Source organism: Ylistrum balloti, unplaced genomic scaffold (genome assembly GCF_031769215.1).
Source record: "Ylistrum balloti isolate Yb309-2 unplaced genomic scaffold, AGI_CSIRO_Ybal_v1 Utg369928, whole genome shotgun sequence".
Taxonomy (NCBI): Eukaryota; Metazoa; Mollusca; class Bivalvia; order Pectinida; family Pectinidae; genus Ylistrum; species Ylistrum balloti.
The window spans coordinates 901,820-922,513 of record NW_026782042.1 but is presented as its reverse complement, the minus strand read 5'-3'; the positions used below and the strand labels follow the sequence as shown (position 1 = coordinate 922,513).

The window sequence follows — 20,694 nt, the reverse complement described above, 5'->3', positions numbered from 1 at the left end:
TTTTGTTGTTTTAGAATAGAAAGTAGAAAGCATGGTTATTTTTAAAGACTGTTCATTTATCCATTTATCCATTGCATGCTTGACAATTTCATAAGAATGATTCATTTTGATGACCAGATCAAAGTGCAGGTGATTGTTTGTAACTCATCATGGTTCTGGTTTGATACAGCTTTCATCCTGCTACACATCAAGCTTTTGTATGACATTGTCGAATTCCAAACAACTTCTAATTCATCTTTCATGTTAAATAACCTTGACATTCCCATTGTTTTATTTGGCAAATTTTCACATACTGGCTTTTATCCTTCATTGTCCATTTGTGTTGCGTTTTGATCATTTTGTGTGCATGTCGTTTTTTGTTTTCCTGTTCCAGCAGTATAGGTACGGCAGTCAGGCCAATAGTATGAATAGTATCACTAGTGCTGACGACTCGTATCTATGGCGATCGCCTGGCCCCCAACCCCTGGCCGAGTCCCAGTTGAATGATACAAGTTTGGGAGACACTAAAATGAGCTCCCATCTCCTGGACTCTTGCTTGTGAGTATCTGCTTAGGACCTGTAGTACTCTGGATGTTGTGTCAATTTAGTCAGAGGTCAAATATCCAAGGAGGACCAGATTCCTTCCAAAACATATACAGCATAATGACCATCTAATATTTCCCCAAGTAGTTTGGTCTCCCTCATACTATTGCAACTGTGACCCTGAGAACCTTGGTTACTTGTCTTGTGGAGTTATGTCCCTTTGTGATATAACCAGTACCTTCTACATGGGCTTTTTCTTGTCATCTATATTATTATCAAACCTAACATACTATACCAGCAATGTGAATTCTGAATTAGAATTATTCTGAACAAAGTATTATCTAAGCAGAATCTTCAGCCCGTTAAAGATCATTTTCTGTTCAAGTAGTAAAGTGGTAATATTTTCAGGGGAAAAAAACTTTAAAGGGACTAAGAGAAAAATTAAAACAAGATTTATTTAGATGTAAAACATTCAATTGGTCTATTAGAATAATTTTGTGACTTTAAAACCACAGTAAAATATTCACAATTTTTCAATTTACTTGTGATTCTGTGATTTATTTAAAATAGTTTATTGAACATGTAATATCTAGTATAAATATTGAGAGAAACTTAATATCTATGCAAAGTTGAAGTTGAGCATATGAAAAAAGTTCTGTAAAATGCATGTTCACAGCTGGACTACTAGACATCCCATCTGATAATTGTGCGTTCATCCAGGTGTATATACATTAGTAAACTTACCTGCTTGTCCCATTGTGCATCATTCATATATGTATACAGCCTGTTATCATTGCCTTATAGATGACATTTGTCTTGTGCTTGTACAATCCATTTTAATGTGCTATCTCTAATGGGGTTTAAAAGGAAGGTTGAAGGAGAAGTGGCAATGTTAAAACTTTCCAGAATCTACCTACATTTCCTTTAAACTTAAAACAAGTTCACCATTATGATTAAGGATTATATATAGCTGTAGAATTTCAGCTTCTTATTAAGTCTCATGTCTGTAACCTGTAAAACAGGAAAATGATAAATAGAGATATCTTATACAATATCTGGACTATTAAAAGATTAAATGTATATGATGTGATTCTAATAAAAACAGACCCTGGTGGTCCTAGTGGTATATCATTATGTTTAACAAAATTGTCCTGAACTAATAGGACATTTCACTGTCTAGCAGAACTGTGGTTGTATTATGTCTGCTGTCAGAGACATATCTGTCTATACACCAGTAATTTAGCTTTCCATCATATGTAATTCTGTACTCATTACTTGGTCATTTTATCCCATTACATATAATGCACTGATGACTGGATGCGTTGTGGTTAGTGTAGAATATCTTTACTGCATATCGTGTTCAGACCCTCACCTCTATAATGTGAACCCTACAAAAAATGATGTAATTCTCGCCATGTATTGTTGTGATTATTAAATTCCTATGAAAGTAATGTTTGGAATTCTTATCCAAATCTCGTAGTATGATGTGTTGGACTTTTTCCAGTATAGCATTTACAGTATGATTGATATTCTGTAATTTCAGCTTTTTCTGTTTATTTTATTTCTGACACATTGTGCACCACCACAGGGGATATGTAATTATTAGATAGTTTGGAAACATTTGGCGTGATCGTGTAACAAATTTTGTTAGGGACCTGCTGTTTTCATACAGATGATCGACAGCCATTCTGACTACAGAGATTTAGTATTAGTTGTCAAACAGGAAAGGATGTTGTTGGTATAATCATGTAATATTGACACATAGCTGATTCCTACTTCATTAGCATATTTCTCTGTATTACCTCTGATAATATTTCTTTAATTACCTTTACAATCCAGGCTTGATCTTCCAAACCTTTCGAGGAAATTGTGATTAAACTTAATGTTGTGCATCCCTTGAAAACTATAATTAAACCTTCACTTCCACTTCAAAGGTCAATTACTTAATGAATTGTAAAATTTTCTTGTTACTTGTTGAACCTATTTTAATGTTGACCATTATCTGGCACTATTAAAATGGGATTAGGTCAAGTGTGTTTTATGGCTAGAGTTGGTTAACAGGTTTCATTGCTTCATTTGTTTTCAGAAATGACCTTAATTATCAAAACAAAATGCATTACCATATCACTTTCACATCCACAATATTTTTATTCACTTTTTTCACCTGCGTGATACTTATCACCATGGTGTATGGTGTTTAGCATGTGTACAATACTTATCATCATTCAAGTTGTCCATTAACTGGTTATCTGAACATGATTTACCCGTGGTATTTGAAATTCCATCCTTTCTTTATTAATCACCAGTGCTTTTTGTGTCTTTTTCCCTTATTACTGTTTTTACACACAACCTTTAGTCAGTACATGTTTTTAGCTATGATTTGACTGGATGTTCGTGAGTCACATTGTGACATAGGTCCTATAAAAGTAAGTTGATTGTCTCATCGCAGGGTGTGGAAGTAAAATTACAACCATGACTCAAACATATGTGGGCAAGGAGTTTCTTTATTTACACAAATTACCTTACAGAGCACTATTGCATATATATATAGTCAATACAGTATCTTGTGCACATTTTACAAGTACAGTAAAATCATAAATAAATGTTTTGTGAATTATCTGCCTATTTGTAAATGAAAAACGGAACTAAAACCTTTGTAGCAGTCGTGCAGTTAAGTACCATGGTTTTAAAAGATAACTTTTACAACATAACAAATATTATTCCATCCCCTAAAACGTGTATTATTGATTCTTTGTATTTGAATAAGTACATTTTCTTAAGAGCTCTGATAAAACATGTATTTGGCAAGCAAAATCCTATAAAGGTTTGATTTATTGCTGATGTGACAAGTTGGAATTCTGCCCCAACTTGTTCTGCATGTAAGACATGGACAGTGCACAGTGGAGCACAAGGGCCAATAGCTTTACAATGTGTAGCAGGTTAGCTTTAATTGTATAAACTGTTCACTGGCAAATTGTGAAAGTTTTTAAAATAGGACAGTTGTGGATACTAATGGGTTTACTGAAAATGAAACCATTGCTTCATGAAATAATGTTGTAGGAAAAAAATTAAGAAAGTTGAGAAATATTAACCTTATGAAAATATTAAAGGATAGCTTTAACGGAAGTCTTTACAATGTCTATGGTGCTTACTTCCTGAGTTCAAGATGGGTAGGCATGGCTAGGATAATGGGGCAATATTAATATTTCACCTGTCTGTCAATACCTGGAATAATTATAGATGCAAAATCTAATTAATGTTCATCAACCGTGAAAACAGTCCTTATATCTTATGGGAAACTCGTGAATTATTGACGTGTAACGTGGATTAAGGAAATGAAAGGAAGTATTTACCTTGAACATGGTTATGAAACAAGGAATTTCTCGCCACTAACTATAGAAATGTTTAGGAATGGAGTTGAAAAAATGTGTCATCAGATCTGCCTTTAACTATATTCACAAAAGATGATATTGTGTATAGAACTCTTGTGGTATGAGTGATCATATCTGTTCCACACATGTGTTTGTTAGATAATGTACAGGAGATCGTTTCTGTTTAAAGCCAACCGTTGAAAATTGTGAAAATCACTGAAGTCTGCCTCACTGCCTCATGCTTTGTAGTATCTTTGATTCTTGTCTATCTTAAAGTGGTGGGAAAGTGTTACAAAATGTTTGATAATGACTGACGTTTGTTACCAATCTATTAAGTTGGTAGTAAAATTGTATGGCCTGTTAACTTTATACTCAACTTTAACCTTAAAGTTTCTGATGATAAATATTACCCCTTACTTAGAACATAAACATTGTTATTTTTAATTTTTCTGACCTTGATTGTCATTATTAATTACCTGTATGTCTCACCATGATATCAGTATTAAAGGTGATGACCGAGGTTTTTCAGGACTGTTTTGGTAAGATAACCATACTTACTGACTGATGAATTTTTGCCATTCCACCAACAATGGACTGTGTACCCTTGTAGTGCTGACAAGTGATATATTTTTTACCGGGTAATTGGGCCAACTATTTGTGGTGTGTTTAGCCTGGGAGCTGTTTACCTATACACACAACAACTGGGTAGTTCTACTATAGACAAAACCCCAGTCTGCTGTCTAAACAAAATGACGTTGTAGGCAAGACTTTATAACCTAAATGTTCATTGTGTAGAAACTTTTATTGTTTTCCTGACTGTGGACAAACCAGAAAAATTAAATGCTGCAAATCAGACTTGATATAAGTGAATTAGTTCTGTGGTATACACTTCAGTTTTCTTCCTGAAATGTTGATGTCTTGGCTTCAGGTGTTAAATTAAGCCACAAAAGACAATTTTGACAAACATTTCATATGGAGTATTTGAGAGTAAAGACAAATAGGATAACCTGTAATATATAATTATCAAATTTGTAGTATGACAAAAAAGAGATTGCATTTAGATTGATCAAGTTTTACAAGTCAAGCAACCTTAAATGGTCCTTGATCATTCATTGTTGTTCAAACCCATCCCCCCCCTTTTTTTGTGGTCTGCCTCCGTAGATAGCTCTTTTCAGCAGAACTCACATTTGTAAATTGAGTTAGAGCACAAGGTGTACATAATGTATAAGGAGGAGAAAAGTGCTACAAGACAGTGTCTCAGACAGATCGTAGAACTGTCTTAGATATATTGTAGGTATCCTTTAGCCCAGCCAGGTCATCAATGATTAATTGTCCAGTCTGCCATATTAGGACTTATTTTAGTGTGATGATTACTACCAAGTATTGAGAACCTCACAACACATGTAAGGTCGCCTTAAGTTCCAATAATCACATTTAAGTTTGCTTGTTTTCCATCAAAAAGATTTTGACAGGTTTGTTAAGAAAATATGTCAGTGGAGATGTGGACATCTGGGACAGCTTGCCATCTAATGTGGTTAAACTCTGCTAATGTAAATATTTTCTAAAACTGACTGAACAAGCACTGGGTTAACCACCCTCCAAAATTTCTACCGATCTGCTGTTCTGTATTTCACATTTCACTTGTTTCCAATGTACTTTTAATATTATGATCAATTGATCAATATATTATATATCTTTTTACCTGTACACCAAACAAAATCAATTTTATACAGGAATTCTTTTATCCAAATGCACCAAAAAAGCATACAGACTTAATAGGGTGTCAATTATCAGCATTCCTCTGTAAGTTTAAAATTGTTCAATCTCTTTTTGGGCTCTTCCTCCTGCCTTCAGATTGTAGCAGGATTGTGTTGATGTCTTCCTTGACAGGTGAAAGTATGGTTTCATTTACACCAGAAGTGCCCCCTGTGGTTGTTGTAGTACATCTTGTTTCTATCCTGAATGAAAGTGAGAGATTCTCTGCTCTGGAACTTCTGATTTGGACCGTTGAGTTTAAGTGCCATTAAGGACAGCAAATCATACCAGGAATATCTTATCCTAGAAACAGTACTTTAGCAGGAACAATTTTGACCAGGATAGAAAATTAAATTACAGCTTTAAAGTGAAAATTGAAATATTCAGGGTTTGACAAAAAGAGAAAATTAAACTGTTTAAGGTATGTTACCTTAAAGTGGAAACACAAGTATTTAGGGTTTGTGCTCTATACAGAGAGGACTGAAATATTTAGCTGGCCTGTAATTGATTTTCAGTGCGGCGACTGATTAGGTCGCAGTGTACCTGTCATGGAAACAAGTTATGAAAGGAGCCACATGCTTTGTCTCATCCTTTTACCCAACCATTTATATATCTGAAATTTACTTGTTGGAGAGACTTGTAGGTAGGACTGATTGATCACCTGTTCAGAAATACCTTGACAATGGTTAACTTCAATTTTACAAGTATGCTGAACTTCAACTTTTTGATTTTCTGTTTCAAACATGAACATTTTCTTCATAGGATTTTTTTTTGTTTTTTTTTTTTGAGCAAATAATCTGCATTAAGATTTATTTTCAAGTAGATTTGAATATTCTCAATCATAAGTTGAAGATTATCGAGTCGTTGACCTACAACTGACAACACATTTGGACAGATTCATATGCCATGGCCTTCACTTTTATCCATGTGTAATGAAGTTTGAGGCCAGGGAAATTACACGACCAAAAAATATTGATTGGTTGTAAAAAGTTATACGTTCAAAATAATTACAGTTAGTAGAGTCTTTGGAATGGTAGACTATGGAGGGTTTTAATGAGGTTCAGGAACTGGCTGTGTGAATCAAAACTGGTGTAGGTGACATGGTCAATTTATCTCTTGTAAAATTATCATTGAAATTTTCACAACACACAAGATTTTATTGATGGTATTGAAAATACTCATCCTTTGACAGGTATATCTATCATAGATGCATTATGGATATAAAACCTGTACTACGGTAAGACATGAAATATTCCTGTTTGAACAAGTATTAAAATTAAATCAAACAATTCTTCCATGATGAACTAGAGAGTAAGATAGATGTGGAGGTTCTAAACCAATTTTACAACATTTATGTATAAATTATAGTATTTCTAGCTGTAAACTAAGTTAGAGAAGAATTTTAATTGGGAAGTTTAAAGTATGGAACTGTTATGATTAGCCACCGTCATTGATAAGATGGCTGTAGAACTGTCCCAATGCTTTTGATGGTGACACTAATGGAGAGACTTTGTTTAATGTACCAACCAATATCAGCATGTTGAGTCTGGATTTTGGATGCCATTAAGTTAATTTGAAGTTTGGGTCATTGCTAAGGTTACATATGATGGAGGGAAAGAGATGTTCTAGTGAGTTTTTTGGTGGTTTTTTTTTTCACAGATTAGGGGGTTGGGAGCATGGAGGTTTGGTAAAAAAGTGATAACATTGAAATTTTGTACCATATGTTAGTTAATTTTGTCTAAAAAAAGTTGTTTGAGTAGAATTTGCTAAATATACATGTACTTGACACATCTGGGGTGTTTTGGATAGCCAATGTGAACCAGTAATGAAACCAACACAGAGAAACAGGGCTTGTTACTATCATTTATAGTCATTTAGGCTTGTATATATGCTGATTATGGAGATAAATTCCCCATTCCTTGTCTGTTGTTATGTAATCAGTTCTCATCAGAATTCAGATTACAGGACGGACCAGTCACATGACCATCGCAGCACCACGTGGAGTACATGTGCATTGTTGTAGTGACTATAGAGTGATATACGGGGCTCTATAGCCCGTCCAGACATAAATAAGAAATAAATGCTCTAAATTACAGTCATATGTGTGTGATTAAGCCATTGCAGTTCTGATGAATTAACGGTGAATAGAATGGTTTGTTTGTGTTAAGAATAGGGTCTGGGTCTTTTGAGGTCACAAGACCTGAAGTGATGACTCTGATGAGTTAAAAACATGGTCCTGTGATCATGAAGTGGAAGGAGGACGCGGTGGAGAAAAAAAAATCTGAAGCAACAGGGGGAGAGAAAAAAACCCTGAGTGAAATGAGTGGGATTGCTGTAACTGTGGCGTCCCAAGGGATTAGAGCTGTTACTATAGAGATAGTATTCACTTCTCCTACACACCTCTGATGTGGACAGGATCAGACTAACATCTCTATACACTTATCAGGTCCTCTGACCTTTCTGGTTCTGAACATGGTCCTGTTCCAGGAATGTTTTCCAGGAGCTGTAACAGCAACAGAAGGAGTTTTAACAGATGTGGTAACTTTCACCTGGATTACTGCTGTATCAAATTCCTCAGTAACCATAACCTTTGGTTGCTGATGTTTGCTTGGGAACTATATGCCTGTGTTAAAATATTCCATTTGGCCTAGCTTTATGATGTGGATTCTGATCTACATGATAGAATGTCCTTGAATGTCACTGGATGGGTTTAAAGCACTTTGTCAACATTTTCTACCGTTCTGGTATAGTCAGATGTTTTTGTGATAAACACTTAAGTGCTTTGGAAATACTACAAGAGGAAAAGTGCAAGACTCACAGACTATTGACCACAGCATATTCCCAACTTGAGAGCTTTTCAGAGGAATGTCGTGATAGCAATATAAGCACAGGCTATGACGACGGACGCTCAGGGACACCTACCATATTAAAACAACGACGACAGACATACTAGAACATTCACTGTTAATACTTATCTTTACGATGAAAGCCATTCTGGGATTTAAGTCCGTCTGGAAGTCCTTTGCCTAGTGTTGAGAGGTTGAGACAGGGTATATGTCCTTTCATAACCTACCTGCTGCCAAAAGGGACATGCTAACAAATCATGCACCTGTCCCATGTCGCTACGTACCTGCTACCAATGGGGACATGCTATCAAAGCAGACATCTGTCTCCTGGCGTGGACGACGTAGGGTACCCAGGATGGGGGTAGTACCTTGTCATAGGTATAGTCTCCGTAGTTACTGATAACCACATAGTCATCGCCTTCATCTCTTCTGTTAGTGTTACACCTGAAATCATGTCTGCTTGACACAGCAATAGTTGTATTTTTGGTTGAAGTTGTTGGTAGAGAGAAGGAGACTTTTGATTACTTAATTATTGTCTTGAGTTTAGGTTTCTCACCTACTGGTTTTTTTCAGTAAAAATTGGGTGAATTTTATGAAAGGGTTTAAATAGAGTTATCATCAGTATATAGGTATTCTTTGTCTTATATCTGCCTACTTCACACAATTAAAAACATTACATAGCGATGAAATGGGTACAGATCAGAATGAGAAAATGATGTAACCAGAGGCTAAGCTTATGTTAGCTACAGGATCTCTGATGTACAGGATAGATTGTATCATTACTTGTCAATTTATTGATTTGTTTTTCAGTTTTTGCAGGAGCCTTATTTTCGTGAGATTATTGTTATGATTTTTTTGTTACAGGCGTGAGTTGGAGGATCGAGGTGCTATGAACTTAGGGTACGTACGGTAAGACAGTTTACTCTCACTTGGCATGCCGTGGATGTCGGAATGTTGACTGGCGTGGCTGTGACCCTGTATATTTATAGTTGTAGACAATGTTATTGCAGTGTATACTCTATAGTAACTGGCAAATATACCACAGTGACAGTTTATTAAATAATGAAAAATTCCCCCTTCCTTATTACATAACTGGTGTTTTGGTAATAACTTCTAACAGCGACTGCCATGTAAAAACAGAAAATTGAAAAATTCTACTCTTCATTGACGCTGTAGGTGTAAGCCTAGAATGTTGATAAGAACATAGATCTGTTGTTTTAGGATGGTGTTTTGATAAGTGTATTGTAGCTGATGAGAGGCTCACTCCAGCATGCTAGCATACCTAGTGTGGTGTAATGATGGTAATGTGTTGTGACTTGTCTGTATTTAGTGTACTGCATGTGAAAAGTCATACATATTCCTATCAAGTACCCTTAAAACAGGAATTTACAAATAGGTGAAAACGGACAAAAATTAATAGGCAGCAAAATATTTCCCATGTGCAGTATATGTACATTAATATGAGATGAAAATGACGAGTCAAATTAAGTACTTTTGCACTCTGAATTCTAGTACCATATTTGGATTAATCTGCACAAGCAGGTAAGCAGGGCACCCCTAGTTCTCAAAGGTACATGAAGTTTAGTGCGACAAACTGGAAAATTGTTACAGGAATTTCATGTTATACCACTTTTACCAAATTAAATCTAACAGTTATTTGCTTTACACCTCCTTTTTAACGTCTTTAACAACTTCCTAAGGCAGGTAGTTTCAGAAAAGAAATCAGCATCCTTGTTAATGTGTTTGCAGCTTGTAATGGTAAGGACACGTCAAACCTATAAAGAAAGGATTTGTTTATATCCTGAAACGTGATAATGGAAAACACATTCTCAGAATTTCCATTCTTACCCCAAGGGAGGATTGGCAGTTAATTGTTAACCAGTATATTTATTTTTGGCAAAATTCTCATCTCATTGTTAATTAGATTATATAGAATTTTTTTCAAGGTGACAAATCATGCATTGTATTCAGCCCAGAACATTCAGAGCATACAAATATAACTAAGGCATTGCAACAAACGAAGTAAAACTTGATTAATCTAATTACTGAAAATATAGGAAAACAGTCTAAAAATCTAATTTACAATAGACAGTACAACATTTGCCTACGTCCTTTCATGCATATCATCACTTTACAAACATGATGTCTGTATTTGCCTGACAGTGTCTAGTAAAATAAACCCAACAATATCTATATTTACTTGTTTCATTTATTATTCAAAGTTTTGTTTTTGCTTTGTTAGCAGTGAAGACAACATGGATTACCTTCAAGATGACCCCTATAGTTCCCATGGACGCATTCCATACAACAGTGACCCCTACAATCAGAATTATTCCCCGGGCGCTCTGAACGGGGGCAACCCCCAGTACCTTGCTGATAGCAGATCCCCTCACTCTTCACACTTATCTCTACAGAGCTCAGGCAGCAACCGTCACCCTAGAAATGTGAGTATATAACAACCGTCACCCTAGAAATGTGAGTATATAACAACCGTCACCCTAGAAATGTGAGTATATAACAACCGTCACCCTAGAAATGTGAGTATATAACAACCGTCACCCTAGAAATGTGAGTATATAACATGTGTCACCCTAGAAATGTGTGTATATAACAACCGTCACCCTAGAAATGTGAGTATATAACAACCGCACCCTAGAAATGTGAGTATATAACGACCGTCACCCTAGAAATGTGAGTATATAACGACCGTCACACTAGAAATGTGAGTATATAACGACCGTCACACTAGAAATGTGAGTATATAACAACTGTCACCCTAGAAATGTGAGTATATAACGACCATCACACTAGAAATGTGAGTATATAACAACCGCACCCTAGAAATGTGAGTATATAACGACCATCACACTAGAAATGTGAGTATATAACAACCGTCACCCTAGAAATGTGAGTATATAACAACCGTCACCCTAGAAATGTGAGTATATAACGACCGTCACACTAGAAATGTGAGTATATAACGACCGTCACACTAGAAATGTGAGTATATAACAACTGTCACCCTAGAAATGTGAGTATATAACAACTGTCACACTAGAAATGTACATATCAGTCCCCACTCTGGTTATTACCCAAGATCCATGAGAATCTGTCGCCACTTCAACCATCATCTTAGATTTGTATCTCTCCCTTTACCTTTTGCTAAAACTGCCATCCTAGATCTGTATTTTTACCCTTCACTTTTAAACCTGATCTGTTCCATTCTTGATCTGGTTACCCTAACTATGTATCAGGAGCAACTGTTACCAATGTCTGTGAATGCTGCATATATGTCTCCTTTACGCTGTGTCAATTTGTCTTTTGGGCCTTCAGCAACCTAGAAATCAGAAGGGCAGAGTAGAAAGATCTCCCTCTTACCTTTCCCGTCTCTTTACTATATGTTACTACATATTTAACACACCATGTAAACGCCCCACTTTTCCATCTCTTCCCTAACCATGTAAATACCCCACTTTTCCATCTCTTCCCTAACATTGTCTCCTCAGCCATCACCTGCTCTTAGAATGGAGTATCCTTGTTACATCTTCTCTCCTCCCCACCTTCTGTATACCTGCCCCATCATATATCTCTACAGAATGGTAATTCAGACCCAACATCCATAGAGTAGGATACTTTTCAATAAGCAAATGATATTAACTGATACACAGTGTGCTTTTTGATGCTATGATACATTGTTTCAAAAATAAATTTTTAGCTTTATTCATGAATTTTATGTTTGTCCTGTAGATATATTTTATGAATGATAGCCATTTCTCAGATATTATTAGTAATAAGATTGTAAGAATTCCTATTAAACAGTGGTTCGAGGCCTTTCCCATTAAGTATATGTGTCTCTAATGACAGTGATATTTCCGTCTTACAGCTTTAGAACCATATCTTTTCAATGTTCCATAACCTTGTCTTGAACATTTTTACCGTAATGATGATAGAAAACATCAGAGACTAACTTAAGTGTTGAAAACTGAGGCACATATTTGTTTGACTTGATCCTAATGGTGTTAGTGTCCTCTCTGATAGATCAGTCATAGTATTGACCCTTAGGTAGAAACAGATCACATTGATTTAGGACAGTAATTGATAACACTAACACATTAGTGAAAACAGTCACCTTGAACCACTGACATCCTCAAGGCCATCTTTTTATCTTTGTCAATATGGGAAAACCATCAGTAGAAATCTGTTGAATGTCAAGATTGTGTAGAGAAACATTCATGGATTTTCAATCAAGTATAATATAATATTTTAAGCCAACAATGTGTTACAAGTTGACGTGTTTGTTGATTGTAGGCCATGAATGGTCCGGGCATGCAAGGATCCATGTCATCGTTACCACGGGAACAGCCCAATGACAACTACATGTCCTACTCTGCCATGTCTCCTGGACAGGATCCGCCCAGTCCCTCAAGGTTCAACAACTATGGTGGCGACCCTGATCAGTATGGCGATCAGTCGCCCCGCTACAGTCTAGCATCTAATGACAGCTTACAGAGGCCACAGTACGACCCCTATAGTCACCATGATCATAGGTACAACTTATCCCACAAAGCCAACCAAACCATCAACAGACTGATCTGATCTAATTAGCAAAAATGATCTTGTCTTTGTGATATAAAAGTGATTTTTTTTTTAACTGAATTTCTAACATTTTTTAGATTAAGACAATGTGATATCTTTTTATCATATTCAATGATTTGTGTGAATTGGATCATGCAATTTCCTGATAATTGTCTGATATAATTTTTTTGAAAACATGCATGAGTATTTTGCATCTGAGACTTTATATAGAGAACTAAAACATGCCTGAATTAAAAGGAAATGCTTTTATCTGAGATGTTGTAATAAAATTGTGTTCATAGTTTTCAGTCAAACATTTTTGGAATTTGAATTAACAAAATGAGTTTTATATGGAAGAAGGAAAGAAAAATTTAGCAAGTGCATTGTGGGATATACAGAACTTTGCTCAGCCAGATGAGCATGCAGGTCTGGTACCCATGACGATGGACTATTAATAGTCTCCCAAACTCTGCCATTTTCCTTTTTATTTTGCTCATTCATTTCCATCATGAATATTTAAGCTAGGTTATCCAGTGTTGCAGTTCTGTGAAAAAAGTTTATGATTATTATCAGTTTCAACAACGATATAGATTTCCAAATCATAATTTTTTTTCTTTTGTTTTTGAGATTTTGAAGGGGCTGAATGTACATATATAGCCAATATTTAAGTTAGTGATTTATAAAAACAACTTTGGGGGGGAAATTACATTAAAAGAAAACAGCAGTAACAAGGATCATGGCAGAATTGCATGTGTGCATGGTGTATGTATGTGTAACCTTGGTCAAGGCATGTCAAAATAGACATATCCCCCCCTCTTATTTTTTGTATTTTTTGAAGTTTAGTGTCACTCTAGGTGTGGATCAGAACATTATGTCCCTCCTTCCTTTGATTCAAGATTATATTGCTTTTCACAATTGTGGGTTAGAGCACAAGAGTTGGGTCAGCATGCCAGCTTGTCGTATACAGATTTATCCAGAGATACACTGGCCTTGAAGCCAAGGACTAGTCTTTATCACAGAATTTAAAGTTATGAGGAGTAGTCTCCCCTTGGTCTATCACCGTTATCTATTGTATGTATGTTGGTTGAATCATCCTTCAAGTCACATTCCCCTTTTGGAAACTTTTTTTTTTTTTTTTTTATAAATCTTACTTATAACTGCACTTTTTTAATTTTATTTTCCATATACTTGATATATATATATTGATTTTTGTTCTGCTTTCTTCTGTCATTGTTAAGCAAAATATCATGACTAACAATTTTTCATTATACAATCTGATTGTTTTTCCAATATATAAGAATAGATAATGTACATGCCTTTCACACAGCTTGGTGTGCACGGAATTGATATGGTTACCTTCTATATTATTAATAAGTCTGTGTTTATGAAAGATGAGCTTGTGTACATCTTAAGCTTTGATTGACATGTGAGTTAATTTGTTTATAAGGAAGTGACAGCAATAGAATGAGAAGGACAAGCATCCCATAGCTAGACATGGATTGGGAAATTAGCAAGGATATCAGCTTAATATGAGATTGCTTGCAGGGCACAGAATAATAGCTAGAAATAGGAAGCATAGCTAGAGATTTGAATTCCAGGAAAGCTATTCAGGAACCAGTCGTAGATAGACTACAATAATCCTATATCAAAGAGAAGCTTGATATGCGAATGGCAAAAAGACATGAGACTTTAAACATCAGAATCAGAGGCAGGCATATTGCTAAACATTAATATCAGATAGACATTGGAAATTGATAAATGGACAGAAAGAAGACTGTAGATACAAGATAGACATTGGGAATCACAACTCTATTTTTAACTCAATTTTAACCATATTTACAACAAGGGATGGAAAGAAGACTAGATATGAGATAGACATTGGGAATCACAACTTGACTTTAACCATATTTAGAACAAGGGATGGAAAGAAGACTATAGATACGAGATAGACATTGAGAATCACAACTCTATTTTTAACTCAATTTTAACCATATTTACAACAAGGGATGGAAAGAAGACTAGATATGAGATAGACATTGGGAATCACAACTTGACTTTAACCATATTTAGAACAAGGGATGGAAAGAAGACTATAGATACGAGATAGACATTGAGAATCACAACTCTATTTTTAACTCAATTTTAACCATATTTACAACAAGGGATGGAAAGAAGACTAGATATGAGATAGACATTGAGAATCCTGTATACAGAAATCAAAGCTGAACTATCTATCCATGAGAATAAAAAATGGAATTGACATAAGATACAAACATCGACTAGTCTATGGGAATGTGGGCTGGATTTATATATAGGATGTGTTGACATCAGATACAAACATCGACTAGTCTATGGGAATGTGGGCTGGATTTATATTTAGGATGTGTTGACATCAGATACAAACATTGACTAGTCTATGGGAATGTGGGCTGGATTTATATTGAGGATGTGTTTGTACTGGCTATTGCATTTTATGATATAGTACCAGCAGTAATATAGCTACTAACCATTATTTACTTTTACTAATCATTTCAATGCAATATAATTCAGATCATTGTTTGCATAGGAACTTCTTTTTTGAAATTTTCCTAATTGAAAGGAATTATTATCTTATGTGCTGACTTTTTCTTTTTTCTTTTAAAAAATGTCTTGCAATACTCTTTAGGTAAATTTTCTTATAGTATGCAAATATATTGTTTTTCTTTTCATCTGATGTGAAAAATACAAAATGTTGTAGCATTAAACATATTATGAAGTAAAGAAAATAATTTCAAACACAGACAAATCAAACTCCAATTACTTATTAGATAATCAATGTTGTTTTGTTCATTAGGGACATGGGACCTTCAGGAGGTAGAGGGAGTTACAATCAGCCCCCACCAGAGGATATAAGCCCCTACAACCACCACCCTGTTAATAGGGACCCTTATGGGGACCAGCCAAATTATGAGGACTCTCGAGGGGGTGATTCATTCTACAGAGACTCGCCATTAGGGGACAGAAATGATCTGTCTCGGGGTGGACCTATGATTGACCCCCCAAGTCGGAGTGATTCGTACCGTAATCCTGGAGACCCCTATGGGGACCCACCCCCACTATACGAGACAGGTGCTTATACCGGAGCGCCACCACAAATGGATGACCGTTACAAGGAAAACTCCTTTGATGATGACCGATACAGAGGTCCTCCAGGTGACAACTATGCACCTGAGAGTGGTTACCGGGAATCCCCTGTCCCTGGGAATCAGTACATGCCCCCAGATGACAGGTTCCGTGACATGTCATTAGATGACCCCCATGGGGCCCCGCCCCCTATGGAGGACAGATATAGAGACCTGCCTCCAAGTGACAGGTTTGAGGGTGAGCCAACATTTGGTAATTATGATGATTACCCGTACAGCCCAAATAAACATGATGGCTTACCTGATGTTCCACAGGATCCGTTTGCTGATGATCCATTCCAACAGAAGGCTGCGATAGCTGCAGCAGAGGAACGTTACCGTGCCTCACAGGGTGATTTACGATATCGTGACGAAGATCCATACAGTAGGCGTACCCCATCACCAGGGGCTGGCAGTGATCGTTACCAAGGTAAGGTACCCAGACACATTATTTTGGATGTTTCTCTTCTGACTTCAAAATCTGTCATTCGAGACAGACATGACAGAAATTTGTACTCTAGTTCTTGGTAGTTTGTAATGTATAAGGGATGTAAATTTTACTCTAGTTTATAGTTAAAAGATAAGTGTTAATATAAATATCCAGCAAATATTTAGCTTATTTAGTGCTCTTTATAAATCTACAGATATTGATAAAAACACAAATGTAGAGATATATGGAAAATATACATTGTGATTCTTAACAATAATAGCATTAGCAGCAGTGCATAGATATAGATCACGTCTGTTTTACCCTTTAGATCTATGATCATTATAATGAATTTCTTTTTCAGTTTGTGGTAAAATCTTGTCTGCTTTATCAATGTCCATAGTAATTTCATAAAATATTGCCAATAAAATAGCACAAAAAATTCTTATAAATTGAATATTTTTCCTTTCCTATGTGTAGAGCTTCTTACCAACTATTTTAAGGTGATCAATTAATTTTCCTATGTTCTTCTACATGACCACATCATTTATAAGGTCCAGTATTGTACTTGATTACTGAGTAAGTCAGGGGAGATAAATCTGTTGAGTTTGATACTTTTTTGGTGGCAGTCCACTTCATCATTTTCCAAGTCATACAATGATATTGATTATGTGTTCTTTATTGTAATTATTGGTAGTATTGATATATATCCTGTCAGAATGAAGATTTTCTTTGGCGATATATGAACATTGAAACATGTTTGAAAATATTATCATGTATTATATATAATAAGTAGAATTTGTTGCTGAAAATGCACTAACTGTCCTGTAATATACCTCGATACAAAATGCACCAGATACAATAAGCAGTTAGTGAAACAAATTTACTGTAGATTGTTTTTAGACAAGCTAATTGATAAACTATGTTGTTGTTTTTTGGGGTTTTTTGGGGGGTTTTTTTGGTTCTGGCAATAAATGAAAGAAATTCCAACATAAGAACATAAGAGAGTAAATACAGAGGTTTTCTGATCTTACAGACTTCATCATAGTATGCACCATACGGATATGTTTCTGGTATGTAAAGAATACCCAGTATTTCTCTAATGTTTTTCTGTTTAGGACAATACAATGAGCAGCCACCTCAGTACCTAGATGATCGTAATGATAGCCGAGACGGGCCTGCATATCCTGATGACCATGATGGGCCTCCACAGTCCTATTTCCAGGATGATATGCAACGTTCATCAGCCATGAACCTTAATGCTCCACCTCCTGATGATTACCACTCTGACGGGAGGAGAACTCCCTCCATAGACGGACAAGGTAAAAAAGGTTTTCTTAGTAACACTACCAACACATTGAGTAAAGACTATAACGCTACCGACACATTGAGTATAGACTATAACACTACCGACACATTGAGTGTAGACTATAACACTACCGACACATTGAGTATAGACTATAACACTACCGACACATTGAGTATAGACTATAACGCTACCGACACATTGAGTATAGACTATAACACCCACATTGAGTATAGACTATAACACTACCGACACATTGAGTATAGACTATAACACTACCGACACATTGAGTATAGACTATAACGCTACCGACACATTGAGTATAGACTATAACACTACCGACACATTGAGTATAGACTATAACGCTACCGACACATTGAGTATAGACTACAACACTACCGACACATTGAGTATAGACTATAACGCTACCGACACATTGAGTATAGACTATAACACTACCAACACATTGAGTATAGACTATAACGCTACCGACACATTGAGTATAGACTGTAACACCCATTGAGTATAGACTACAACACTACCAACACATTGAGTATAGACTATAACGCTACCGACACATTGAGTATAGACTATAACACCCATTGAGTATAGACTACAACACTACCAACACATTGAGTATAGACTATAACGCTACCGACACATTGAGTATAGACTATAACGCTACCGACACATTGAGTATAGACTATAACACTACCGACACATTGAGTATAGACTATAACGCCACCAACACATTGAGTATAGACTATAACGCCACCAACACATTGAGTATAGACTATAACACTACCGACACATTGAGTATAGACTATAACACCACCGACACATTGAGTATAGACTATAACACTACCGACACATTGAGTATAGACTATAACACTACCGACACATTGAGTATAGACTATAACGCTACCGACACATTGAGTATAGACTATAACACTACCGACACATTGAGTATAGACTATAACACTACCGACACATTGAGTATAGACTATAACGCCACCGACACATTGAGTATAGACTATAACACTACCGACACATTGAGTATAGACTATAACGCTACCGACACATTGAGTATAGACTATAACGCTACCGACACATTGAGTATAGACTATAACGCTACCGACACATTGAGTATAGACTATAACACTACCGACACATTGAGTATAGACTATAACACTACCGACACATTGAGTATAGACTATAACGCTACCGACACATTGAGTATAGACTATAACGCCACCGACACATTGAGTATAGACTATAACGCCACCGACACATTGAGTATAGACTATAACACTACCGACACATTGAGTATAGACTATAACACTACCGACACATTGAGTATAGACTATAACACTACCAACACATTGAGTGTAGACTATAACGCTACCGACACATTGAGTATAGACTATAACACTACCGACACATTGAGTATAGACTATAACGCTACCGACACATTGAGTATAGACTATAACACTACAGACACATTGAGTATAGACTATAACGCCACCGACACATTGAGTATAGACTATAACGCTACCGACACATTGAGTATAGACTATAACACTACCGACACATTGAGTATAAACTATAACACTACCAACACATTGAGTATAGACTATAACGCTACCGACACATTGAGTATAGACTATAACGCTACCGACACATTGAGTATAGAGTATAACGCTACCGACACATTGAGTATAGACCGTAACACTACCGACACATTGAGTATAGACTATAACGCTACCGACACATTGAGTATAGACTATAACACTACCGACACATTGAGTATAGACTATAACGCTACCGACACATTGAGTATAGAGTATAACGCTACCGACACATTGAGTATAGACCGTAACACTACCGACACATTGAGTATATAGTATAACGCTACCGACACATTGAGTATAGACTATAACGCTACAGACACATTGAGTATAGACTATAACGCTACCGACACATTGAGTATAGAGTATAACACTACCGACACATTGAGTGTAGACTATAACGCTACTGACACATTGAGTATAGACTATAACACTACCAACACATTGAGTATAGACTATAACACCCATTGAGTATAGACTACAACACTACCAACACATTGACTATATAAGGGACATGTGGTAATCATGCCTTCTCACTGGAACCTCAAACATTGGAATATCAGGCAGATTGTTACATGACGGCTAACTTGTACCAAAAAAGTTTATGATAAATACATTTTACTGGTAGATTGTATAACAGGAAATTGTCCAGTCAGACGGAATGCATAATTTTATACTAGTTTGTATAACAGGAAATGGTCCATTGAAAATGATTACAACCATTTCTGCTTTAATGTATGGTCATCTAATCGTTCTGTCATTTTGCTTGTGACTCAGCTATCAGAGACTCCAGCTATCTTCTGTATACAAGGAGATTTTCCCCCTAGGTTATTTTCAGCCATGTTTCAATACACACTAATTCTTATTATTTCCCCCTCTGAGTATTATATAAAAGGCTTGTTTCAATACACACTAATTCTTATTATTTCCCCCTCTGAGTATTATATAAAAGGCTATATAAGTGTATCAAATTTTCACACCCATCTGAAATTGATCCTTCCTGTTCATGGACAAAAAGGGCAAAAATTAAACAGGCAAAAATTTCCTGGTATAAAGCATATGCCATGGGAATGATGCCTTAATGTTTCATACAAGCAAATAAG

At 35.9% G+C, this 20,694-nt stretch overlaps 1 protein-coding gene across 10 annotated transcripts in view; it reads left to right on the top strand.

Annotated features, from left to right (window-relative positions):
- Positions 1–20,694, top strand: part of LOC132547026 (catenin delta-1-like) — a 67,686-nt gene that overhangs the window by 18,449 nt on the left and 28,543 nt on the right. Inside the window, exons 4-9 of one of the 10 annotated variants that reach the window (XM_060210773.1) lie at positions 374–537; positions 9,359–9,403; positions 10,740–10,938; positions 12,803–13,041; positions 15,903–16,660; positions 17,776–17,979. In XM_060210773.1, the coding sequence (XP_060066756.1) occupies positions 374–537; positions 9,359–9,403; positions 10,740–10,938; positions 12,803–13,041; positions 15,903–16,660; positions 17,776–17,979 (1,609 nt within the window). Of the gene's footprint in view, positions 1–373; positions 538–7,819; positions 8,873–9,358; positions 9,404–10,736; positions 10,939–12,802; positions 13,042–15,902; positions 16,661–17,775; positions 17,980–20,694 lie in introns of those variants that run through there. The other 9 variants (XM_060210768.1, XM_060210766.1, XM_060210765.1 and 6 more) reach the window with 9 other exon arrangements.